The 27,140-nt window shown below is 44.3% G+C and overlaps 1 protein-coding gene and 1 pseudogene across 1 annotated transcript in view; one reads left to right on the forward strand and one right to left on the reverse strand.

Moving 5' to 3' along the window:
* The first annotated feature begins 252 nt into the window (after positions 1-252).
* The window catches only part of CMTR1 (cap methyltransferase 1), a 50,331-nt gene continuing 23,443 nt past the window's right edge, over positions 253-27,140 (forward strand). The window contains 11 exon segments of the mRNA XM_030315412.1: positions 253-470; positions 2,445-2,582; positions 11,672-11,823; positions 13,379-13,537; positions 16,457-16,546; positions 17,953-18,024; positions 19,128-19,222; positions 19,336-19,379; positions 19,382-19,407; positions 24,272-24,470; positions 25,258-25,376. Coding sequence (XP_030171272.1) covers positions 2,450-2,582; positions 11,672-11,823; positions 13,379-13,537; positions 16,457-16,546; positions 17,953-18,024; positions 19,128-19,222; positions 19,336-19,379; positions 19,382-19,407; positions 24,272-24,470; positions 25,258-25,376 — 1,089 coding nt within the window. The 5' untranslated portion in view covers positions 253-470; positions 2,445-2,449.
* LOC115514605 lies at positions 8,462-8,912 on the reverse strand (annotated as a pseudogene).

The raw sequence follows: 27,140 nt of genomic DNA on the forward strand, positions 1-27,140 counted from the left end.
GTTCTTAATCTGTAAACTGAAGACAATGAGAGTAAGTGAAATGAGGTGATGTGACGACACCTGCTCTTCCAATTTTTATATTTGTTTCTCGTCCCCAGAGCGGGAAGAGAAGGTACCTCGGTTACTTTTACTTTCGTATCCTTCCCCGCTAGGCTCTTCCGCGCAGGCGCCTTGGAAGGCCCTGGGTGGGGGTGGGGCGGGCCCTAACCTGGGTCTTCTTCCCCGGGGCCAGGACCCGGCCGCGAGAAGGAGCGGGCTGCCCGTGACGTCATCAAACTGCGCAGCCCGCAGGGCGGGACCCGAGCGCGACAGCGCGGCCGGAGGACCTGGCTGGCTTGTGGGGGAAACGAAACTGAGGGAGGAGGCGGCGGCTCTGGCAGCGGCAGGGCCAGGCCTGGTGGAGGAGGCGGCGGCAACGGCGGCCTGACCCCCCCTCTCCGCTCCCAGGCAGCTCACCCTCTCCCCTCAGCGTGAGTGCCGACGCGCGGCCCGGGGGGAGCGAGCGGGCGGGCGCGCGGGCTCAGCATCCCTCTCCCCTCCACCGCCGCCTCGGCCACGCACCGGCGGTGGTGACCCTCGCCGCCCCTTCTCTCTCCCCTCCTCCTTTCCACCCTCCCCCGCTCCCCACCCGCTCTTCCAGCTCCCGCAGCCCGAGCTGCCGCTGACAAACGTTTCTGCGCACACATTCACACACGTTGTTTTCAAATGAAAAGACTGGCTCGGAGAGATGGGAGCTCATCTCCTCCCTCAGTGGATAGGGGTGGCAGTGCGAAACCGACACCCCGGGAGAGAAGACTGGAGAGGGGATTTGAACCCGTCCCTTGGGGGAGCAGCAGGTAGAACCAGGCCTCCTGCCTTCCACGCAGAAGTTCCCTGCCTGGGCACATTCTTCTGGCCTGTGTCGGTCACTGGAGCAGGGCACTGGTTAAGGTGTGCGGCCTTCCCCTCTCAGGCCTCAGTTTTTTCCCGTGGAAAATGAGAGCGCTGGAGTAGATGATTTGGAAGGCCCAGATCTAAGATGGTTTGGGGAGGAGCATCAGTGTCTCCTGCCTTTCACACAACTATGTATTCTTTTTTTGCACCCACCGCGACGCAGTCCACGTTGAATTCCCGTTGCTTACCATCTCTCAGAGTCGCTAATAATCAGATGGCCCTTTTACTTTTGTTACGGGCCTTTGGGGGCATTTAAGACGCTGGTTTGAAGTGAAACGTGGTCTTGCTTTCTCTTTGTTCAGTGTCTCCCGTTTTTCTTCCCTGGGATAACCCCTGCCTGTGCCTAGTAAAAGGCTGCTTCCTTAAAGAGGATAAGATTATGCATTGGGTTGATGGGCTCATCCTTGAGCTGGAGAGAAGTGAAACATGTGATTCGGGGTTTTATGAGATTGAAGGGATCAGTGATATCTGTGCATTTCATTGCTTTCTTCCTGCTGTGATTCATGTTAAAAGACCATTTTTGTGCCTCTGCACCTCCCCTTCCTCAAGGAATTGCAGCCCAGCTGGTCACCCACCTGTTGGCTCCTATGTTTGGAGTTCTTTCTCTTTTCTGAGTCTTAACAGACAGTCAGTTGTGTGTAAACCACACTGTATTCACTACTACTCTTGCTTGCTCTTTGACTTGATCATTCCTTAAAGTTTCTAGATGTAATAATCACTTCATTCCATCGCATTTTTTCCCCCTCATGCTTTACCTCCTGTGCCTACACATGGGCATGGGTGAGGGTGATGTGGTGCCTGATTGTTTCCATCCTCTTTTCACGGAGGTGTGTTCGTGTTCTTAAAATTATTTTTGTACTTGAGTCCTATGACGTGGCTACTTCTGGTTTCAGTAATTTTCCTACTCTTCTGTTTCCTCAGTCCTGAGTCAACTACTGTTTCCATTCCTTACTCATTAAAAACTTTCCCAATTCTTCCATGCTTTCAAATATCCCGAAATAAACCAAAGCCAGTATTTTTATCATATTATGTAATCCGTTGATTGTCTTGCTAAAATAATAATGGTGATGGAGCAGTCATTCTGGGGTGGTCCCTTCACATTCTGGAGTGGTCGATACTCATCAGGTCCAGTTTACACTGTTGTCATGCATGGCTAGTGTTGTATGAAAAGTATAGAATGATAAGTTCCCAAGGCTTTTTTTTTTTTTTTTCTTGCTTGTGGCCTGTGGAGTTGATCCATGACTTTTTGGTATCTGACACCCTTTCCCTGAGGCCTCTGGGTCTGTAAGCACCACACATTATCCAGTAAAATTAACTGCTATTATTGAAGACGAGCTTGGCTAGCATCCTTCCTGGACTTCAATTTGAGGAAGAGGCTATTCAAGTGCTGGCACTGGAAGCTATTTGGAATTGCCGAATCCCATTCCATTGATGACTTTTACCTTGGAATCCCTGCTCTGATCCTAGTGGCTCTGACAAGGGCAGCTGACTATCTGGATTTATGGTTGCAGTAACAATGAGGAGGAGAAATGATCCAGAATGCACTGCCCCTATCAAGAAACAGAAGAAAAGAGTTGCAGAGCTTGCCCTGAACCTCAGCTCTACGTCTGATGACGAACCTCCCTCTTCTGTCAATCACGCAGCAAAAGGTATGCTTGCCCATGTGATGTGAGGCCACTGGCCATCTGGTTATTTGAATCCCTGGTGCCTGAATTGGGCAGAACACAGTCCACTGCCCCTTGAGGGAAATTAGGCAAGTTCTACAGAGAGTTGTTGGCTATAGCTTCTCTTGCTCCTGTCATTCTTCTACTAGGAATGGGCAACTTGTTTTAAATAAAAAAATTGGAATTTTGACAGTAGTGCCTTAGTTCTGCTGCTGGCCTTTCAGCAGGTGGCACTCTTTTGCTGCCTTAAACCTGTTGGAAGTAGTGGTGAGCATTGAGTGCCCTGTGCTCTTAATTGCTGTTAATGATCCTGGGGCTCTTTCACAGGGGATGGGCTCTTTGCTGCAGTGATCTGGCCTAATTCCCCTCAGGTTTTTGTATTCTGTTTTCTCAATTCCCTCAGCATGTGTGACCAGAAACACCTAAACGAATTGGAGCATCCTGTGCTCACTATTGACGTTAAACTCAAAAGATTTCACTGATCTGGTTGAAACTGACGTTTGCTTTGCCTGTTTTTTAGGGTTATGGACATTCACAGTTTCCATAGGTAACTTTCTGTGAGAAATTGTAAGGTGCCTACGAGCTTGCCTCAGATACCAAGCAATTAGAAGTAGTTCCACTTACATTTACCTTGACTTGCCAGCTGTATTTCCTAGGGCTACTGTAACAAATTACCACAAACTGGGTGGCTTAAAACAACCAATTTATTCTCCATAGTTCTGGAGGCTCCATGTCTGAAATCAAGGTGTCGGCAGGGCTGTGCTCCCTCCTAAGTCTCTTGGGAAGAATCCTTCCTTGCCTCTTCTAGCTTCTGGTAGTTGCTGGCAGTCCTTGGTGTTCTTGGCTTATAGCAGCATAACTCCAGTCTGCCTCTGACTTCCCTCTGTGTGTGTCTGTGTGCAAATTTTCCTTTATAACGACATCAGTCATTGGATCAGGGCCCACCCTAATCTAGTATGACCTCATTTTAATTTGATTACATCTTCAAAGACCATATTTCCAAATCTCACATTCCCAGGTGCTGAGTGGATATAGCTTTTTGGAGGGACGCTAGTCAGTCCAGTATACCAGTCATCTTGGATTTTGGATCCTTTGCTGGATCACTGGTAAATTAGAATGAAATTTGGTGACAGATTGGGGACTGAAAGGGTGTGAAGCATCCTTTGAGAGTGGTAGGAAATACAGTTTACAAGTGGTAGACTAATTGAAGGACAGTTACTCATCAGTTGTACTGAGAAGCTGGTTCCAAGAGGAGAAGCTTGACTGGCAGTAGAGCTGAAGCATTTGGTGCAGCTGTGGTCCCGGTTGACTAAGAGACTCATAACCTTGTGTGTGGAGATACGTTTGCCTTTAAAGTTGTCATAGTAGCTTCCATTCCAGGTAGCTGAGAAAGGCTGTATGTAATTGAGGTTACTAAGTGGGAAGGCAAAAACGTACTGGGTGCATTGGTTCTAGGGATTGTTGAAGAAAGGGAGTTTTGCTTTTCACCTGGGATTTGAGCAGCTTGGTGAAAGTAGAGTCTCCTTAGGTAGAACTCTGGGTTATTGGGAGAGATGGCCTACAAGAGAAGAAGGGAAAGCACATCTGTGCTTTCACAATTTCTCAAATGCTTTTCACATTTCTCAGATATGCTCAGGTGCTGGCAGTATTTAGGTCTAAGCGGTTCTCGGGGGACATCTCTTTGAGGTAAGGAGAGGGCAACGCCCAGGTAGAGGAAGGTACATGGTTAAGGATCTTATAAGGGAACCAGTCTGACTTAAATTTCAAGCTTTTAAAATGGACTGAATTGAGATTACCCAACTCCCCCCTGCATCCCCCTTAATTGCACCAAATAGCTTTAACCTTTTCTAGAAGTAGCGCCATATGATTCAGTTAGGATTGACTATTGCTGTTGTGTGTACAGAATGGAAGTCTAGATGTGGCCAGTACCTTGTATGTGTCTGGCGGTAGGCCATTTGGTCCTTTTCATTTTTCAGGAAATGAAGCGGGAGGCAGAGGCAAAGAAACATTGTGAGATTTCCCTGGTTTAGCTTATTTTAAGAAGGGGCAGCTCCACGTCACAAAAACTGAGGGCTGGAGTCTGGTGTCTTCATCAGCAAGATTGCTTTCTGTGCTGCCCCCACCCCACCTCCCGCATGGAATAAATGCTTAATAAATATTCACCGAATAGAATTGATACAAGTACCAGTAGCATCTTTTCCAGGAAGCTTAAAATGCTTCACCTCTTTCATTTTGCCTATCCTCCTCCATTCTGTAGAAGATCATTTCATTAAGTACTTAGCATTTATATCATTTCTGTTCTGTATTGGCTTTTCTTAGGTGTCCCCTGGACGGTGTGCCCTGGTAGTTTACTGTCTTTCCAGAAACTACATTTGCTGAGGTTTATATACAGCTTTCCTAGTGAGGTCATTGCATTAAAGCAAATGTGTTTCCTTTTGCTTCAACCACTTCTACCTGAACATACTGTTGAACAGATGACTGAAAAATGCTCTTTAGGGAGTACAAATAGAAAAACAAAATATAGTAGTTACTGTTTTTGTCTTTCTGTGCTTTCTTGTGCTTTCTGTCTTTATTTGTGCTTTGTCTGCTACTTCAGTGCAGTGACTCATTAATAGATCTATTTAGTTTAATCAGTGTGTTTATTTTACTTTATTGACAAGGTAACTGCATTGCCTGGTCAGAGATTGACATTTGACCAGAGTAAAGGAAAAAAGGGATGTTATTGTAATGGCCACTGTGGCATCATGTGTTCTTTTGAGTTTTGTTAAGTTTATTCATTTTTGAAAGAGGAAGAGAGACAGAGTGTGAGCAGGGGAGGAGCAGAGAGAGACTGAGACACAGAATCCAAAGCCGGCTCCAGGCTCTGAGCTGTCAGCACAGAGCCTGACATGGGGCTCGAACTCCCTAACCGCGAGATCATGACCTGAGCTGAAGATGGACGCTCAGCCAGCTGAGCCACCCAGGTGCCCCTCTTTTGAGTATTTTAAGAGGACTTTGAAGGATTTTTAAGCCTAAATAAACTTGGAAATTTGCTATTAAGTAACAACCTTTTGAAGTAAGAAGAGGCAGGTGGAGAGTTGTTTCTCTCAGGGAAAATGTGGTCTAGGCTCCAAGACAGTTTCCTTTTCTCTTTAGCTTTGTGTGTATCCAGTGCGGGCTCCTGGCCCTCCCACAGCGTGTTGCTTTGGATGTTGCCAGGCCCTTTTGCTGGCACCACACTAGTAGCGTCTTCCCCTCCACCAGGTTTAATTCTTCCCTAAATAGGCTATTTTCCCTGAAACACCATCGCTTTCCTGTCAGCCCAGATTCATGACCTTAATCAAAAACTTCCTTTATCGGTATCTGCTTAAATTGCTCTAACGAGTTACCATTTGTCTGGCATGAAGGAGAAATTGAGTCTTTAAACAGGAGTGAGTGTATTCCAAAGCAGTTGTTAGGCAGGATGCGATATTTATTAAAATCCATAATTTATTCTTCTGTATCTGTGTGCTGCTCACCTTGGCCGTTAGTGGTTGGAACTGCCTCTCTATATGTGTTGTCACTCTCACTTTTAATCTTGGCTTGTTTGCCCTACTGTTCTATTGCCATGTAAAAAATTCTGCCCTACTGTTGTATTGCTATGTGAAAAATTTTGAACTTTTCTTCTTTAAAATGACTTAAGAGTAATGATTTCTATCAGGTAGAGAAGAATTCTTAAATGAAAACACTAAATAATGTTTTGGGCTCTCTGCTAGGTTTTAGAAGGGGAGCTCCTGGGGAGGTAAATGGGAGTGCCACCCAGCTTTGGCAAGTTCTTAATGAAACTAATCATTTTAATAGACTGACCTTATTACTCCTGTTAATTTATATCTTCATTACAAAATTGTCTGCCCAGTGTTTGCTAAATTCTTATCAGTCTTGGGAGGCTAAATCTCCTCTTTAGTTACTGCTGCAGCAATGACAGTTGTCTCCTTTTCATCTGAAGAGAGTGGCCCCAAAGGCCCAGGGGTAAAATGGGTAGTGACTGTGGCAGTCTGTGGACATCAGGATTAATCCAGGCAACTTTGTCTTAAATCATGGCAGGCTAAGAATTGGCTTCAAATACCGCATGAAATAAAAGAAATAAGGCTTATCCAAGACACTTCTTGATCTCACAAATGCCTAGTAAGGTGATATTTTAGCTCCCGTTAACCTCACTCTCAGAACCACGTAGACAGCTGCATGCTAGGTAACGCCTAAGGAAGAGGAACGGAGTGGAAAGGTAATTTGTGCCAGAATCTGGTGCTGGTAGTTTGCACCAGAGTCACCACTGATTTGCCTGATAAGCCTTCCACTCAAATTTGGTTCTCCCTGTCATTTTGGTCCAAGAATGTTATGAAGACAAAAAAGACAAAAGATTTCTCTTTGAGATTTGAGGGTGGTGTGTGCCCTGCATGCCCAGGAATGATATTCAAACCATTGATGAGTGACCACAGATGGCTCCTCAAGCAAACCTGAGAGCCTGCAACTCTAACTGGAGCTAGACCAAGGGCACACTCTCCTTTGGTGAGGATACCAGGTTTTCCTAACTTGTCGTAGGTAGGCCTATGAATCCCCAGAGAGCTGGTGAACGGAGTAGTAACTGATTTAACATTGTAGCTTCTGGTTAGTCAGGACCCTGAATCCCTGGGCTACACAGAAAGAAACTTAAGGGCTGTGCTTAGGGACCTGGCCACATACCACCTCTTTCTGTATCATTTGGTACAGGTTGAAGGCATGGAAACAGTTGAGTAAAGAGAATTTCACCTTTGGAAGCACAATTCTTTAGTATGTGGGCACTGTGCTATAGAGTGTATCTGTTTCCTCTATGTGAGAGAATAGGTGAGAAACCCAGGGTTAGTCTTGAGCCACTCGAGAGGTCTTCCTCTTTAGATCTTGCTGCCCTCTGAAGATTGGTCTAAAAAGGAACTGGCTTTTTCTCAAGGTGTGGAATGGTACTTTATTTCTTTATAGCTTTATTTATTTATTTTTTTTAACTCAAATGTATTCTTTTTTTTTCTTTTTTTTTTTTTTTTGAGAAAGTGTGTGTGTGCCAGTGAGGGAGGGGCAGAGGCGGGGCTTGGTGGGGAGAGAGAGAGAAAATATCCCACGAGAGGAGGAGAGAGAGAGAGGCAGGACTTTTTTTTTTTTTTTTTTTTTACCCAAAGCGGGGCTTGTGTTCACCTCAAGCAGGGCTCATGCTCACCCGATGTGGGACTCGAACTCACGAACTGTGAGATCATGACCTGAGCCAAAGTCAGATGCTTAACAACTGAGCCACTCAGGCGCCCTCTAATGAATATATTCTTATTTCTCACACAGAAAATGTAGACAAGTGCAAACAGAAAATAAATATAACCTCACCTCACAGTTTCCATGGTTACTCATTGTTCTGGGTCTTTCCTTCTGAGTGGCATTCTCTGGCACTCTGTGACATGTGCTGCATTGGTCTGTGTAAGCAAATCAGTTCATTTTTGAGAGAATTGGAGAAACCTTAAGAGGAAAGGGTAGATTTGATAACCTCTCACATAGGACGTTCTCAACCAAAATTTCTCCTTGCTAACTGCTTAGGAACCAGAATGTTGGTTTTAAGTTTATTCTATTTTTTTCAAACATGTTCATAGGACTTTTCTTTATTTTGCAAAATGCTATATCCTTGAAAGAAAAGAAATGCATATTTAGTTACCTGATTTTTATTTATTATTATTAAATTTTTTTTTTCATAGACCAGTGTAAGTTATTTATTTAAGCCATCTCCTGCTATAAGCAAAGGGACTCAAGATCAGTGTACCAGTCATCATCTGATACAAGTAAGGAAGGTGGGCTTAAGGTCCTATATACTTTTCTGGTCCTTGTGCTGAGTCATGGTCTAAACCAGTGCTGTGGTCCCCACGGGGCAGTGGTCCACCTTCTCTTTATTCATCCTCATAGCTAGTGGGAAGTGAATTCATGTGAGAGTTATGGAATAGAGTATGATTACCATCTCCCCATGGAAAGGGCTTGGACCTGATGTGGAAATGGGGGTAGGTGATGAACTCCCCATCTCTCGTGCTCTCCATGATATGACTTCAGGAAGATGTTCAGCATGCTCACTTCCACATTGGGGAGCCCTACAGAGTGGGTGAGGGCCCTACACGTTCAGGCTGAGCCCTCCTTGCCATGTGTGCCATCTGACATGGACCACCCCAGTTGTGCCCTGGACCAACCCAGTGGCCTAGAAACCCGTACCCAGCTGCTGCCACCATTTTCAACCAGGACCTTAGCTATCTGATTTTTAAACTCTGAGGGTAGAGTTATTACTTTAGGGGAGTGCCCCATCATATATAGCATGGACCTTTTATAGAACAGGTTCTGAACCAGAGTGGTTGTCTGATCAATTAAACAATACCTTTGTTTTCTGACAGATCTGACACATGTCCTATTTCAGCCTACTGGTGGGAGTGGTGGGGGAATGGGCTTTGTTAAGTAATAGTCCAAAGAAGGCCCAATTCTCTGTTAAGGTATAGGCATTTCACACTCATGCTTAAACTTTTTGTTCTTACTTAACCTTTTTAAAAAAAAAGTTTAAAGACTTAATTTAAACAATTTTTATGGCATTAGGTCATAAAGCAGCTTTTTCAAAAACCATCTTTGTCAGAGTTTTAACAGTAAAACAAAGTTAAATGTACCTAAGTGAGACATGAAGCCATTCTTGGCAATACTGTACATTTTGTCCCGTGGGTATTACTATTTTCAAGTTTTCTCCTCTATATGAAACTATTGAAGGGAAAATTTATGTTGCAATTTCTAGATTACTTTGTACATGTCTCATTCTATAGACAAATGTATTCGTAGTTAATACATTAAGACCATAAATCAAGGCTTAAAATTTTTTTTAAATTCACTGCAGTGAGTACTTAATTTTTGTTAAATGGAAAGATTCAGTCCAGGTGTTGGAGATGGGATGTGGAGTGTGACACAGTTCTTGCTCTCTGGGAGTGACCCTGTCCTAGTATTTGTGTTGAGTGCTGGGCTGATAGTGCTGCTGCTGCTGCTGGGGCGCGGTGGGAGGGAGAATCAGGCCTGGGGTGCTGGAGGAAGGCTTGGCTCTTCTCAAATGTTCACCCTTAGTGAGTTTGTGTTCTCATGGGGAAGTGGGCGGATCAGTGCAGATAGGCTTTAGAATTATGACGTCATTGCAAGTTACGAATACCTGAATAGTGACCATCTTGGGTTTTTGAAGAATTGTTTTACCCGAGTGCCTTTCCTTAACAAGCAGCCAGGCTTTGACTCCGCATCTCTTCTCCGGGACTTCCTTTCTTCCTTAAGAGAATTGTGTCAGTCACTTTCTTTTTCACATTTATTTTAAATTTTAATAGGTAATATATTCACATGGTTCATAAATCAAAAATATAAAAAGATAGTAAGTATAAACTCCAGTGATATAAAATGTAAATCAAATGTCATGTCTTTCACTTGTTCCAAGTAATCATTTTGGCATTCTGTCTCCATGCCTCAACTCCGCATATGTGGATAATCACTTTTATTGGTCTTTTTGTACATCTTTCCTTCCAAAAGCTCTTTGTGCAATTACAAGAAATATAAATATATATTCTTATTTTCTCTTTAGTATAGACTTAGGATGCCATGTGTCATGCATATGGTCTAGCTCTTCTGTTACTCATTTGACAGTATGTCCTGGTGATCTGTTCATTTCAGTACATAGAGCAGAGACTCCCAAGTTTTTGTTTTTGTTTTTTTTTTTTGATTCTTGGCACCCTCAGTGTTCCCTTAACTTTTTTCACCATGCTCCTAGACCAAAAGAAATACCTAAAAGTTCGTATTATTAATATTTAGGTCTAAGTAACAAGCATTTCTAGTCTAACAACTAGTATATGTTTGAAAGCATAATACATGTAAACTGGAAAAAAATTTTTTTATTTTATTCTTAAATAAGTACAGTTACTTATTAATGAAATGTGTATACTGTTGAGCACTGTACAACATCTCACGCCTTGGGATGAGATTAGACACCACCACCCTCATTTTCTGTCTTGCATTCTTCCTGGCTTGCAATTTATACCATTTTCAATGGGAATATGCAGAAATTGATAAGTTTTTGAGATACGGTCCATTTCCAAATTTGGTTGGGTTTGTCTGAGAAACTACCTGAATAAAATTACATCAGGTTGAAATCGCTTTCAATTTAAGAAATTCATGTATCTATAAAAGAGAGGGTAAGAGCCAGACAGACATAGTGAATAGAGTGTGAGTCATCCCACTTTGAGCCAGGACACAGGTAACCAACCACTTCTGGCAGCTGCTAAGGTGGGTCTTATTTGGAGTCCTTTGGTAACGAGGTGGTTGACCATGAAGATAATGGTTTAGCTTATTTAGGCCACCAGCTTCCTCCTGAAGCATTTAGGTGTAGCTCCTCTGCTGTTTGCCTTAGTTGATGCTGCTGCATAAGCACCTTCCTCTTCCCTGTCCTTCCTTTCTGTTCCCCCTTCCTGCTCTTTTTCCTTCTTCCCACCCTTCTCTTTTCCCTTGCTCTTCTTCTACCTCTTCTCTGGGGCAGTGCTGTAGATCTGCTCTCTTACCTATATGTTTGAAGGACTGTGAAAACAAAGGAAACCAGGAGATTAAGCAATCAGAAACTGTTAGTCCCATGATAAAATTGTTGAAAATGGAGCTAGGTATCAGTGTTTGGAAGTTGATGTTCAAATAAAAAACAAATTTCAATAAATACATTTTATATTTGACAGTGTACTTCCAAACACTGGTTTCATTTAACTTTCATACAACCCCATGAGGTAGGTATTATCATCTCAGTTTTGTGGGGGAGAAATTGAAAGGATGGGAAAGGACACCTGTTATTTCTGAGCTCCCGTCGTGTGTCAAGTACTATTAGGAACTTTAAGTGACTTGCTCACGTTAACATAGTAAGAGGTAGAGAATACGTTTGACCCTGGGTCATTTAATGAACTTTATGTGTGCAATGCATAAACTGAACGCTAGTTGAATAAATGAAACCTGGACTTCTAGAGGATACTTTGTGCCATAAGCTCACCTAAACAGTTTCTTTTCTTCTTTTCCAGCATCTACCACGAGCCTAAGTGGGTCTGACAGTGAGACTGAGGGGAAGCAACACAGCTCTGACTCTTTTGACGATGCATTCAAAGCAGACTCCCTTGTGGAGGGAACTTCTTCTCGCTATTCCATGTATAATAGTGTCTCCCAGAAGCTTATGGTATGTCAGTGCTCGGGTTGGGTTTCTAAAGCTCCACCAGCAGAGTAAGAGAAGGGAAATTGTATTGGTATGAAAAGAAGAAAAGCTAGGCATGAGTTTTTCCTCTGCTTTTCAGCCACTGAAATTTAGTAGAGAGAGTGTGGCCCCCTTCTTAATAGAACTATCTGTCACATTTGAATCATCCATTGTAAGTGGCTGCACAAGCCTGCTTCTTCTGTCCAGAGCTGGATCACTCTTTGGTCTCCCTAGTAATGAAGCTTATTGTAAGTACATGTGAACATACTTCCCTACACATAGATGTGTGTGGATGGGTAAAGAGGCTTCATGCTGTGAATTTTTGCTCTAGTGAGTAATCTCAAGAGAAATGACTAAAATCCTGCTCACTCTCGGATGCCTAAAATAAATGGGAGCAGAACAGTCTTTTATATTATTTCGAAAAGAAGGTCCGGTTCTCCTTCCCAATTTCTATACTCCATGATATATCAGAAGAAGGAAAGCGACCAGGAAGACCTGCTTGCTTTCCTTATCAAACGTTAGTGCACAAAGGTTAGGGAAATTCAAGTTTGCTTTCTGACTAGAAATATTAATATTATAGTTAACCCCTCCATTTTCTTTGGATTCATTTAAGAGTAAGAACTGCAACTTCTGAAGTCATAGTCCGGATTCTAGTCTGGGGGGCCACAAACTTTGGGGAAGTGGGACAGTGGGGAGGTTTGTAGCTCAGTCAGCCTTTTGACCTGGGGAGAGATTTGTGGCTACTGTAGGAATTCTGTCCAGTTCTTGAGTTGGTAATGCTCCTCCCAAAGGGAATATAAACCCTCAAGGAGGAACTATGTTTTCTTTAGGACTGGAGTTCTTTTATTAGATAAGGGTGCTTGGGTTGGGATTGGGTTTCTGATTTTGGGGCATATAACTGGGCCCAGTGACTCAGGGGTTTAGTGTGAGCTTATGGACAATGGTGACATTTAAAAAACATTCCTGTCCAGTATCTTATGGTACCTTCCATACCTCAGTTTTACATGAAGTGATTTTTCAGTTAATATCTTGATTAAGTGGGCTCCTGCAAGCCCTCATTGTCTTTACCTGGTAAGGCTGTTTGAGTGGCTGAGAGTAAGGTAGAGTTGCTGCTTGAAGCATTTCCATTTTAAATTACATTCTCTTTATCAACTCTACTCTAGAGCTACGTTTCAGTTAATCAGACAAATTAGCTGGAAGGGTAGTTGTGCAAATGTCCAATGAGATTTGTTAAGCGCTCTTGGTGCTTTTAATTACAGCTATGAGGTTCCTTCTCATTTATCCAACTTCTGGTTGCCCTAGACTTTCACCTCCAGAATAGACAGCCACTGGACCCACAGTTAAACTGTAGTACTTTTTATGCTTATTTCTTCATTAGGCCTTTCCTAAAGGAAAACTTCAGGCCTTACTCATTGATGTTTTTTTCAGAGCTTAGCACAATGTCTGACACGTGATAGGGGCTAAGTAAATGTCTGTTTATATAAGTGCTCCCTTATTATCTGTTTATTTATATAAATGCTCTATCTTATTTCTTTTTTAGGCCAAGATGGGCTTCAGGGAAGGTGAAGGATTGGGTAAATACAGCCAGGGTCGGAAGGACATCGTTGAGGCCTCTAATCAAAAAGGTCGAAGGGGCCTGGGTCTGACCCTGCAAGGTTTTGATCAAGAGCTGAATGTGGACTGGCGAGATGAGCCAGAGGTAACTGGTGAGGGGAGGAGGAGACAGGAAAGCCAATTTGTATACGTGGCTTGAAGTAGCCATATTAACAAATTAGAAGTCTCCAGAGGCAGTGGGGATTGGAACTGTTTTTTTTTTTACGTGGACTTGTACTGGGGGATGTCCATAATGGAAACGGAAGAGATATACTGAGGGAGATATGATAGGATGTGGGTTTGTTTCTACCGGTGGGTAGAAGAAGCTGGAAGACAGAGTTTGACTTCACAAAGAGCTTAAAAAATTTTTTTTAACGTTTATTTTTTGAGAGAGAGAGAGAGAGAGAGGGAGGGAGGGAGGGAGGGAGACACGGGACGGAGACAGAGGACAATGAGTGGGGGGAGGGGCAGAGAGAGAGGGAGACACAGAATCCAAAGCACGTTCCAGGCTTTGAGCTGTCAGCACAGAGCCCTACTCGGGGCTTGAACTCACAAGCTGTGAGATCATGACCTGAGCCGAAGTCAGATGCTTAACGACTTGAGCCACCCACGCGCTCCCACAAAGAACTTTAATAAATAGGTATACCTTTCCACTAGTGGTTAAGGTACCTCATGAGATAGTGAGTTCCCTCTCTCTGCTGAAAAGGATCAGAGGCACTGAATGAGGACCCGTTTACCCATTGTGTGAGTGACTGGATTAGATGCCCTCTAAGGTCTTGCACCTCTATGGGTTTATGACACCCCATCTCTACCTAGTAGGTGTTTGTTTATACTCCATAAGTTACTGTTTGGTCTGCTTATCTGGTGGGTACCAGTTGTTCTAACCCCAACTACCAAAAGAGACTCCTGTCCTTTTTCATGGCACAGATGATGTGAGAATTTATTTTTATTCATTTATTTATGTCCTATCTTATTTTCACAGAGGATTTGAAGTAGATGTGATAATAAGCAACTAAAATAATGATGAATATTACCATTACGGAGTTGAAACTAGAGAAATAGAACACAATGTCTAGTCTTCTACATAGTTGCTGTAGTTGAGCTTCACATGTGGCTCTGAACAGCTGGAGAATTGATATTTTGTCTCCCTGATATTCCAGTTCAGGAAAGAACTCTCATGAATTGCACATGATAAAAGCCTAATAAGGCTTCAGAATAAGATGCTGACAAGTCAGGAGCTAATGGTTTCTGGAGGTGGTCCTGCTGTGTTGCCTTGTAGTTGTGAGGAGACGAGACCAGCAGAATACCAGATGAGACAGTGCAGAATAGGGTAAATATTTGTAATTGGGTGCTAGATAGAGGTTTTTACCTCAGAAATACTTGGTGCCTTCCATGTCTTCATTTGTATGAAAACCAGTAAAGAGTCTTGATTTGATTCTCTTAGTGGGGCAGAATTAGAACTAACTAACTCAGGATCTCAAATTTGCCTGTAAGATCTCTGTTTTTAATGGACACAGGCTATTGAAATTCCTTTCTGAGGCAAGGCTGTCCTAATTATCACTTACTGTGATCAGTTTTCTCTTAAAAGAGATGCCCTATTGTTTAAGAGTTGGGCCTATTGGTGTCCACTTCTTTAAGGTAGATGAATCTGGGTTACCTTGGGGGTGACTGTCCAATCCTGGAGTCGCTGCAGAGAAAGTGCTTGGTGCCTGCTGCAGCCCAGAATGTGGAATGCAAGGTTTGACCCTTCGGACAAAGTCCTCTTTGTGGTCCATTTTTGCCCTTCATGTTCCACTTCTGTGGGAGATTGAGTCTGCTTATTTTCTCAAAAGGACATGCCAAGTGTAAGTGAGTTTCTTCCCCCTAGAGTTTATAATGTATAACCATTTACAATGGATTTGACCGGGGTGGGGGGAGGGGGGGGGAAGCCATGATTCACTGCCGATTCATTGACAAAGGCTTCAGTAACTTTTCTTTGAACTTTCTCTCTCTAGTTGATGGTTGGCTTGCTCTCATGACCTTGCATTGCGTTACCATTTTATGCTTTTCAGAGCATGGAATATTGCCTTTAATCACATTGCTTTCAGTTTGCAGTGGTGAGTCTCTTCTCACACTTGCTTGGGAGGCAATGTGTAGTGTTTGCCACGCAGGTAGCCACCTGTTTAGGTTTTATAATCCAGTGAATGTAGTCCTGGTTTGGACATTAGAATCATTTGGGGACAGCTAAAAAATGTACTTAGAACCAGATTCTGTCTCAGACTGATAGAATTATATACTCTGAGGGTGGGGCCTAGCTATCAGTAGTTTTTAAAAGGACCGCAGAGGGGTGCCTGGCTGGCTCAGTCAGCAGAGCACAGGACTCTTGATCTTGGGTTGTGAGTTCAAGCCCGATGTGGGGGTGTAGAGATTACTTAAAATAAATAAAATCTTAAAAAAAAAAAAAAACACAGGATCCCTGAAGATATTTCTAATGTATAATGTAATGAAAAATTACAGAGAATACACCATTGAGGTGCCAGTTTCGGCTTTGGAATGAATAGGTGAAGAATCTTTTTTGTTCATAACACTTTGGAAGGCATCAGGAGGTGAGACACATTGCCATTGGGTCTTCCTGGTATAATTACCTTTTCATAGACTTATATCCTATTGTGTACTTCCCTGTGTCCCTACTGCTCTGATTGTAGGCCCCTTGGGTCAAGGACCAGGTCTTTTAACTGCATTCTGAGTACTTAGCCCATAGTATGTATTTTTGAAAATAACATTGGAACAAATAAAGAAACTTTGAAGTTTCGGGAAGTTTCTAGAGATTCAAACTAGAATTTGTGCTGGCCGTTCAGAAGTTAAACTTTAGCATCATGGCTCTCAGTTCTCATGTCTGACCACTGCATTTGGTCTCAGCTTTCTGGGAGGACCCTTCCTGGACTGTCTGAGTCCCTTTTGATTGTTTTGGGGAAACCCTAATGAGTTGGGGCAAAGCCCTAAGGGGTTGTTTTACTTGACTTACTTGCCTCTTTTTTGTTTGTAGCCCAGTGCCTGTGAGCAGGTGTCATGGTTTCCAGAATGTACCACTGAAATTCCTGACACTCAGGAAATGAGTGATTGGATGGTGGGAAAGGTAGGATTTCAGGAAAATACACCCTGAATTATTGGCACTTATCTCCTGACTTTTCTCCTTGAGTCTAGTATGTATACTCATAGTTTAAGAAAAATGTAAATCTGCCATGCTGGCAAGAGTAAAGCTGTGTCAAGATGGTGTGTCAAGGGCTTTACAGATATTCCCCTAGGAGATGTGACAAGGTTTTTTTCCCCTAGTCATTTAACTTGCAAGGCAGCACAAAATGCATAACTTCTGTCTTCCTCATGGATGCTTTTTCGAGTAGCTGATTATACATTTGTGTATATTCTGGTCACTGCTGGGCACTGTTCCAGGTAGATGAAAAGACACCGTCCCTGTCCTCAGAAAATAATGAGGGAGTTGTTACAGAGGGAATTTGTTTAATCTCCTTCTGGAAAATTGTAAGAATAAAGTAGATAGCCACCAAATCAGTATGGTCTGGAGAACAGTTCTCAAAGTGTAGGGCCCCCTGGGGATCTCCAAGACCCTTTCAGGGGCTCTGCAGGGTCACGGTTATTTTCATAATGGTACTGGAAGGTTACTTGTCTTTTCACTCATTCTCTCATAAGTGTCCAGGGGAGTCTTCCAGAGGCTGCACCACAACCAACTGAATGTAAATGTAGAGAGGAGAATCTAGCCAGATATTAAGAGATTTGTAAAAATGGAAAATAGTGCCACTCATTAAAAGTTTTTTGGGGAAATATAGTTACTTTTCATAAATATGTTATGTTAACACAATGTATTGCTTTTTTACACTGAATGATATTTTAACATTTTCTCGGTTTTAATTTCTAATAATGTTGATACGTATATATCCCCCACATAAACAAAAGCTCTTTGGGGTCCTCAGTGATTTTGAAGGTGTAAAACCTGAGAACACCCAAGTCTGAGCATCGTTGGTTTAGAGGTATAGCCTCACTCAGACCTGAGGTTGGATTTGACACCCACGTGAAGGTCTCTTGAACCCTTGTCTTCTCTGATGCTACCAGCTCCTACCTGGTGCCTGCGTCCTACCTTGTACCCATCGTCGATCAGGAGGCTTCCTGTTGAAGGAAGAACAGCTTCTGTCATTTAGGGCGGTCCCCATCCGTCTGCCTCCATGCTCTGGGGCAGACAGCTTGAACGTTTCTTCTGTTTGCGTTTTCTCAGCCTCAGCGTTCATGAGTCTTATATCCATATGTGTGCTCTAGTCAGAGCACCCAGGGGGCTGCTTCATCTCACAGCCATCTGGAGTGTAGCCAGAGGGATTTAAGGTTTTCTCTTTCCCTCCCCCCCAGGGAATTGATGTTCCTTGGCAGGCACTCAAGCCCCTTCTTGCTCTACTCACTTGGAACCCTCGTTTCTCCATTCATTCCCCTAAATGCAGTCACACGTGGTCGTTATTGATTGTTTTCTTCTTTCTGTAGAGAAAGATGATTATTGAAGATGAGACAGAGTTTTGTGGGGAAGAGCTGCTTCACAGTGTGTTGCAGTGTAAGGTAAGGCCTGTGGCTAGAGCTGGGGTTGAAAACCTTTTGTGAGGGGATGTTCTGGGCTCTTCCAGTTCTTTTGAATTTGGTTGTGGGGCTGAAGTTTAGCTGAGGTTTTTCCTGGAGATCAGATGTGTGTCTTGCTACATTTCTCTGAGATAGTATCCTTTTTCCTGGTTCCCTGCAGTAGTGGGCTGTCCCTGTGGTCAGTAGCCAGGAAAGGATTCACTTAACAACTCAGTGGGTCCGTTCTTTACCATCAGACCTGAATTCAGATCCTTGCTTTTCAGGGTTTTTTTTGTTGTGTGACCTTGGGCCCGTTGCTTTAGCTGCTCTGAGTTTGAGTTTCCTCATCTATAAATTGGGGAGAGAATACTTTCCAGGATTGTTATGAGAATTAAATGAAATAATCCACGTGAAGCTCATGACACGCCTGGCGTGAATGTTAGTCTCTCCTTGATACTTTGGGAGTGATTTTGTGTCAGGAAGTACATTGCCTGGGGCAGAATGAGCCAGGGAACCTCTGAGGAAGAAATGGGTTGGAGAAGAAGTGATACCTCAGACCAGCCTCACTGAACTTATGTGTTTTGCCGGCAGAGGGTTGGGAATATCCTTAAGGTGACTGGAACTCAGGTGCAATGAGGCTTTTTGTTCCCCAGGGAAAAAAATTGGGAGAAGGAAGAAGGGGTCTCCGTTGTGCATTAGGTGCCATCAGAAAACCACTGGTCTTGGTTTGTTTGCCCTCTCTGAGTGAGCTCAACATCAGAATTCTGGTCCCTGGAAAGTTGCTGTTGGAGTGGAGAAACAGATTTGCTCTAAGGATTTGTGATGCCAACAGGTGGCTTTCTGCATAGCCACAGGTGCCATTTATTAACCACTTACCGTGCAGGGACACGCTTACATTTTCTCTTTTCCACTTAATAGGTGAGATAGTTGAGGGTCAGAGTGATTGAGCAACTTGTCTGGGGTCACACAACCGGCCGTTTTAGAGCTGAGATGCAGCAGTATTCTACCTCCTCAGAGGGGCTGAGTTGGGCTCCTCTAGCACTTGAGTCCCCAGTCCCATCCTGGAGGGTGATGCTCACCTCGAGGTTCTGATTGTCTCCGGGCAGAGTGTGTTTGATGTCCTGGATGGGAGGGAGATGCGGCGAGCTCGGACCCGGGCTAATCCCTACGAAATGATCCGTGGAGTCTTCTTCCTAAACAGGTTTGCGGACGTTCCCCTCCCCTTCCCTGATATGTACTGTTGCACATTTCACCTGAGCCTCAGCTTTCCATACATCTGCTGTACTGAGTTGCACTTTTCTGTCTTTGTTGCAGGGCGGCAATGAAGATGGCTAACATGGACTTTGTGTTTTATCGCATGTTACAAATCCGCGGGACTCTTGTGGGGTGAGAACAAGATTCTGTGTGTGAATTTATAGCTTAAGCTTCAGCGGCCCAGAAATTGCCATTCGTGCAATGCTAGGAGAGTATTCCTGCTATGTGGTAGAGATAGATTTTGCTTGGAGCTCCTCAAATTAGGTCCCTCAGTGCTTCCTCTGGTCCCAGGGATGCTCCACAAGGCAGTTGTGTCTAGGGCTTGAGGCCCAGAGTTCCAGCCCCCAACTCTGCAGATCCTCCTGCCCACCCCAAGTGGAGGAGGGCAGGGCTTGTAGCAGTGGCAAAGGACATTCTGGGCCAAGTCTGCAGTTGTGCTACCTACAGGCCTAGGGAGCAGGGATGTGAGGCTATGAGATAGGGCGTGGGCCCCTCCTCCTGCATCCGGTAAACACGTATTTATCCTACTATGTGCCAGGTACCAGGAATATAATTTTAAATGAGATAGGTGTGATCCCTTTCCCCACGGCGCTTAGGTTCCGGATGTTCTGGTGGATTTGAGAACTGGTAAGGGTGCAGGGTTGAGATGCTTGTAAAGCCTTTCTGGCTCATTGGTGTGTGGAGGGCAGCTGCTGGCCAGGGAGCTTTAGACTGCTGCCTTCCTACCATGGATGAGGTGGAGTGGTAAGGGTGAGTATGTAGTCCTTACAGTGAGCTTATTTTCCAAATTCAAATTTGTGATATCGTCTGACTTGAGTGCTGTTGCTGGTATGAGAAGGAGTGCTCTGGCAAATGTGATGTGAGTGTTGAATGAAATGTGGGCATCTGGGTCCTTTCACTGGTCTATTAAAATCAGTATCACGTCTGAAAATCTAGGCTGTGTTTCTCAGTGAGGGGTCGCGGGGGGCAGGAAGTACAGAACGTCCATCGCAAGTAGTGTCACTTAAGTTCATCCCTTCTTTGGGGCTCGGCTGCCTCATCTCTGGAACTAGTCCTACTAACCTGCCAGAGGGTTGGACCAAAGGCCCTTAAGATTGTTCCAGATCTAAGATCTGTGATTTCAGATGTGGCCACTTTCCCTTTCTGCCTTTCTGAACCAGCTTTGCGTGGGATCATATAATTATTAGATTTTGGCCCTTCTCAAGGAGTGGTAGAGCAGAATGATTTTCTACTCTGCTACATCTCATTTATCTGAACCCAGACACACAATAATTATAGAGAAAGAAAAAAGGAAATTTCATTCTGGCATTCCCTTTAGGGTTTCAAAGCATTTTTGCCCGGTCCTAGAAAGTTAGTTCTCTTTGACAGTGAAGGGTCAGCAGCCAGCTGTTCCCAGACCTGTTTCTGCTTCACACTCTGCCCTTCCAATAGGCCCCATGATTATCCACCTGCTAAAGGAACTTATCTTCCAAGTTTTTTAGTGTTTCAGCTCCACCTCCCTTACTGCTTCCCTCAGTGCTGGCAAAACTGGCATGTAGACCCCTCCAGCCTGTAGTCATTTCTCTCTCCCAGGTCTCCCTCCCTGTTTGCCAGGACCAGCAGGCAGCACAAAAGGGCTCTTGGAATTAGCATCTTGAGAAAATTAGGTTGATATAATGTTGGTTTAATTTTCTGAGTTCCAAATGATTCCTTTAAACCCCTGCCTGGCAGAGGAGCTCTGTCAAGCTGATGGGAAGTCACAGCATCATTTTGGGCTTTGAATGTAAACGCCTCCAGCAGCTGGTATCTGGTTATTGTCTTTTGCTGTCAGGAAATGAAGTAGGCGCCAGGGTTGTACCATTCAGGTCAAGGGTGGAGATGTTAGTTACATAGGAAAAGGCAACTGTGTTTGTAACGCTTCAGGCAGCTTCTTGACCTGAATTGATTGTTAGTGGCCACGGAGAATTGCCCTTTCTGAGATGTTTCTCTCCACTCTGCTATAAAAAGGGATTTCTCTCCAGCCCTTAGTGTTTTCTTCTCTCTTTTCATCTCTGTTTTCCCTGAGGACCAGAGTGATAGCCAAGCCAGTAGTCTTGGTGTGTTTTTCAGGCGAGCAGAGACACTCCAGAGCAATCCCCAGCAGAGATGGGAGTGGCTGAAGGTCCAGACACACACTGGGTTTGCTAGAATCTCAGTGGCTCTGGATCACACAAACTTTAGAATAAGAGCATGGAGAACTTGAAGCTTAGATGTGGTGTGAGGAGGTTGAAGGTGGGAAGCAGAGGGGACTGTGACTTTTTTTACTGGGTTTCTGGTTCTGTGGGTTGTGGTAAAAGGAGGAAAAGAGACTAGGTAGGGAAACAAATTGTAAATATGAATTGGAAGAGATAAGGGAAAGAAGAGAGTTTAAGATTCTTTGGGTATATGCTAGCACATTATGTGCAGGCTCTGTGTGCCTGGGGGTATTGCTGAGGTAGTAAACGTTGTTGTAGCCTCAGGAGACAAAAATTGAATGTAGATCTTTAAGTTTCAGTGCTATCTTAGAGGAAATTAGATAGCACTTATAAAGTGCCTACTGAGTGTGGAGTACTGCACCTAGGCATTAGAAAAGGAAAAAGATGGGAAAAGACAAGAGTTTTGACTCCAAGGAAGTTGATCAGTTGAATGTTGTGTCATCTTACATTTAGTATTTACAGTTTATAAGATCTTTGACATATGATACTTTAATCCTACAACAGCCTTGAGAAATTAGTTACATTAATCCAGTTTACAGTTGAGGGAATGTGAGCTTAGAGGCATAAATCTTATGCTTGCCCTTAACTGCGCAGCCAGTAAGTGGCAGAGGTGAGAACTCCAGCTGTCCTTTCTATGAAAAGACCTTCTGGCCATGACCTGTGAGGTCTTGAAATCACAGATGGAGATCATACTTAAGTGCTCTTTTTGGAGGTGAGATTCTTTGACTGATTCATTTTCCTTCCTCTGCCTGGTCTTCCTTTGGGCCAGTGGCTCACCTGGAGAGCCTAGAGCCTGGGGTTAGGGCATAGCCAGTGATGAGAAACATTGTTTTTCCTCTTCCCAGTGTGTGCAGGCCTTAAACTTGTGACCCCTGCCTCATTACCACTGGGCTGCCTAGAAAATGCTACATAATGTTCTCAGCAAATGCCATTAGGCCTTTTTTGTATGTGTGCAAGTGAATATAATCCAAAAATATGAATAATTGATGGCTCAGAAAGGAAGAATACTGAGGCAGATTGGTGGGAAAGAAGAGAAGAACTGATACATCTCAGCATGCCTGGGTGGGCTTGTCTTAGGATGATGAAGTTTATTTTTAGCTAAAGTCCAGAGACTTCTTCAACTGTTTTGGTTAAGCAGGATAGCTATCATCAGAGGCTAGGCCCTTTTCACCCAGAAAGTGACTAGATTGTGAACATTAGTATTTTCCATTTCTTTCTTACAGCTCTTTCCCTGAAAGCTTTCTGATCTTTATCTAGCAGTTACGGAACTCTGGATAAGTACTCAGCCAAGACAAACCTATGGAGAGGGAAGGCTGAGCTGCCTAAGCTCCTTCTAGCTGGATGTTCCTCAGGGTCCTCTAGTTACCTGCTCTAGAGCTCAACCTCTTGTTGTCACCAGTGTGCAGGTGGTATATCCCTCTGCCTTGGAGCCAGGTCGGAACAAGTAGAATTCACCCTCTAGGGCCAGGTGTGTAAAAGATAAACACAATATGGGCCAGTGCTGGTTCAGCATAAATTTCAGATTAAGGGTTAAAAGCTACTGGAGGGTTAAAAAACTATAATCCAGTAAAAATTCAAATACTTGTTGTAATTTAGTTATTCCTAAGGTGTGGGCGGGTACCCTGGGGGCTGCCTGGAAGCTCCACGCCAGTGTCTCCTTCCCCCTCTGCCTTGTCAGCCTCCAGCTCTGCACTGCCCCGTACTTCTGGCTAGCAGAGGGGCAAAGGCAGGAGAAGGGAGTGCGTAAAAGGAGGAGACTCAGAGCACTGTGATATATTGGACTGGATCTTGGAACAAAACAAGGACTCTAGTGAAATATGAATCAAGTTGAATTTAGTTAATAGCAGTGTACCAGTGTTGGTTTCTTAATTTTGACAGATTTTGTAAGATGCTAACAAAATTGGAATCTGGATGAAGAGTATATGAGAACTCTGTCTTTGCAACTTTTTTGTAAATCTAAAATTATTCCAAGATAAAAAGTTAATTGGAAAAAAATAGGGAGAACCAAGAAGGAAGGGGAGAAGGGAAGCAAAGGCTATGGTTTGGAAAGGTAGGCCCTGTGACCAGGAGGGAGACATGTTAGAGCCTCTCAGACTTTGTTTTTGTTTGTTCTCTTAATGTTTTTTATTTATTGTTGAGAGAGAGAGAGAGAGAGGCAAAGAGAGAGGGAGACACAATCTGAAGCAGGCTTCAGGCTCTGAGCTGTCAGCACAGAACCCGACATGGGGCTCGAACTCACAAACTGTGAGATCATGACCTGAGCTGAAGTCGGACACTCAACTGACTAAGCCACCCAGGAACCCTGAGCCTCTCAGACTTTGGATAGGAAGACCGGAGTCCAGCAGTCAGGCCAACTGGATTCTGATTGAGCTTTGTTGCACACAGGCTATGAACAGGTTGCTTTGTGTCTTGGTGTCTTTTTTCCCTGTCTGTAAGTGGGGGATACAGCATCTATTCTGCTCAATGGGACTCTTAGAGTCAGGATATGGTAAGGAAAGGACTCAGAAATAAAAACGAATACTCAGATTCCCATTAAGATGTTTTTATTAGGAGTCTGAGCCAGGCCATGTAGTTGAAAGGCATTAGGGGTATTTTGAAGCACGGATGGGCAACTCCAGGGGGTGATGATCACAGAGGATACATATCCTGGGTGTCGTGGCCCTGGCGGGAGTTCTGCACTCCGCTTGCTGAAAGGCTCGTTTTACCTCCCTGCATTCTCCTTCCTGTTGCCCGTTGAGCCAGACTTTTTCCCTTCCTCCCCTGTCCTCCACTTACCTTTGCAGAAACCACTGGTAAAGGACCGGGAAGCTGAGCTTCTGTACTTTGCTGACGTCTGCGCAGGCCCAGGCGGTTTCTCTGAGTATGTGCTGTGGAGGAAGAAGTGGCATGCGAAGGGCTTTGGAATGACTCTGAAGGGCCCAAATGACTTCAAGCTGGAGGACTTCTACTCGGCCTCCAGTGAGCTCTTCGAACCCTACTATGGTAGGAACATGGAGGAGGGTGACGGGCTTTGAGAGAGTCCTCTGTGGGGACTTTAGGTCAGATGCAGTTATTATCTACTTGGCATGCTTTCTTTCCTAGGTCTCTCAGCCTGGGGTTTCCAGTCCTTGTCCTGAAGATCTCCGTTCCCTCTAGACCTTCCCTTTTTACCCCAGGCCTGTAGGATATAGGTTAAACACTCCACTAGGCAAACTCTCATCAAAACCATATTAATTCTCCTTTTGTTCTCTTGTGGTGACAGGAGATAATGAAACTGCCTGATCTCCAACTGAGAAATGACAGGGTTATTAACAAATACAAACTCCATGCCCATCTCCAGCCTGTGCACGGGGTGTGGAATTCACTGGATAACGGACAGCTCAGCAGCCCCACAGCAGTCCCCTCCACTCTTTCTTGATTGTTGTGATTTGGCAGAAAGTCCCAAGTTCTTTCTTAACAGTTCTTATTTAAAAGTGGATGTTGGTTCCTAAATATAGGTGCTTTAAACACAACTTGAGTCTTGAAGAGGAAGGCCCTCTACTTCAATTGATGACTCTTGGCTGGACAACTCTTTTTGAATTCTGCTTTATCACAACAGGCCCTGTTTTTGCCTCTTGGTCCATCACTGTAAGGCAGCCTTGCAGGATGGATTCTGCATTGAGTTGCTCCTCACAGGGCCTTTTCTCCGGGTCTTTGAGGAGAACCTGTGTTCACGTCCCAGAGAGCTTGTATCCCGGCTCCTGGGATCCACAGGGCAGATGAGCTAAATGTGAATCTTGTGTCCTGCCAGGTGAGGGTGGCATCGATGGAGATGGGGATATTACCCGCCCAGAGAACATCACTGCTTTTCGGAATTTTGTCCTGGATAACACAGATCGCAAGGGTGTCCACTTTCTGATGGCTGATGGGGTAGGTGATCTGTTCTCCATAGAGCGATGCTTTAGGGATTTATCATGTTAGAAGCTTGAGAGTTGCTTTTGTTTTGTTTTATTTTATTTGGTCCTTTTGGCTGCCCTAGAAAATGGTAGTTCACTATTCAGATAGTAGGGATATATGATGCATTTTTTTATTCTTTCTGCACATATTTTCAATGATAACTTTGTCAATGCTGTGATTTTGTGGACACCTTTGCTTAGAGCAAGTGGACCTTCTGAGCTCACTTCTTCGAAGGGCCTCGGTTGGCTGTGAGAAATGGTAGGGGAGAACCATGACTAAGATGGATTACGCAAAACTGACTGGAAAGAACATTTCCATCGTTGGTCACCTGGGTGTGGCTCCTGGTAGAGGCTGTCCTTACATGACCATACCTAAGCCTCTGGATGGGCTGAAGATGACCACATAACCAAAGGCAGTGGCTGAGGGGAATCCACCGGAAGCCCTGTCAGTGATTGGGCTGAAGTGAATATTCAAGGAACCTTGTTCTTCGGGCAGCTGCTTGAGGCACAGAGGGGAGCCCACTGTAGCTTTCTCACCTGGAAATCTGATGCTGCAGGTAGTCTTTTTTGGAGGAAGCCACCACTCACTAAGAGGAAAGACAGAATGTGGCAGTTGCTCCAGGGTCACATGGCTAGAATTGAGAAGAGCCTCTAGAGCTCCTTGGGTGGCCTCTCAAGCAGTAACGATGTGGAAAGGTGAAGGAGTGTGTAGGATGTCAGCATAGGCTCTCAATATGCCTTGGCTTTCCACAGCACCGTGCATGGCAGGGAACAGCAGATAGGCTTGGGGGAGAAGAGGGAGGGGCTGCTCCAGCTGAGCAGATGTGGGGGCCTGATAGTGCTTGGGGGGCTGTTGTTGCATTGTGGCAGCTAGAGCACAAACTCAAGGATTGTCTTTCTGTTTAGGCATTGGAGCCTGATGACTTGGGATATTTATTTATTTATTTAATTGACCCTGTGAACAAGCATGCATTTTGAGAAACATCTACAAATCTGGAGGACATTGTTAAACAATTTCTGATTCTGAGTCATTTAGCTATTACCTTTGTAGGACTGAGGCAGGGAGACCTGGCCTGGCTGGTGCCAGCTTAACAGTCATCAGCGTCCTTTACATTTTAAGAAAGTTATTGTTAAAACAACAACAACACCACACATACAATTTACCATCTCAGCCATTAAAAAATTTTTTTAAGTTGTTTTTAATTTTAATTTTTTTTTTTTTTCAACGTTTATTTATTTTTGGGACAGAGAGAGACAGAGCATGAACGGGGGAGGGGCAGAGAGAGAGGGAGACACAGAATCGGAAGCAGGCTCCAGGCTCTGAGTCATCAGCCCAGAGCCCGACGCGGGGCTCGAACTCACGGACCGCGAGATCGTGACCTGGCTGAAGTCGGACGCTTAACCGACTGCGCCACCCAGGCGCCCCTAATTTTAATTTTTTTATTTGAGAGAGAGTGCAAACAGGGCAGAGGGCCGGGGGGGGGGGGGGGAGAGAGAGAGAGAGAGAGAGAGAGAGAGAGAGAGAGAGAGAATGAGAATGAATGAATATGAATATATCCCAAGCAGGCTCCATGTTCAGCGTGGAACACAATGCAGGGCCTGATCCCACGACCCTGGGATCATGATCTGAGCCAAAATCAAGAGTTGGACTCTCAACTGACTGAGCCACCCAGGCAACCCCCCCCCCCCCCATTGCAACCATTTTTAAATTCAGTAGTGTTGAGTATGTTCAAATTTT

Source organism: Lynx canadensis, chromosome B2, assembly GCF_007474595.2.
Source record: "Lynx canadensis isolate LIC74 chromosome B2, mLynCan4.pri.v2, whole genome shotgun sequence".
In the NCBI taxonomy this organism is placed as follows: domain Eukaryota; kingdom Metazoa; phylum Chordata; class Mammalia; order Carnivora; family Felidae; genus Lynx; species Lynx canadensis.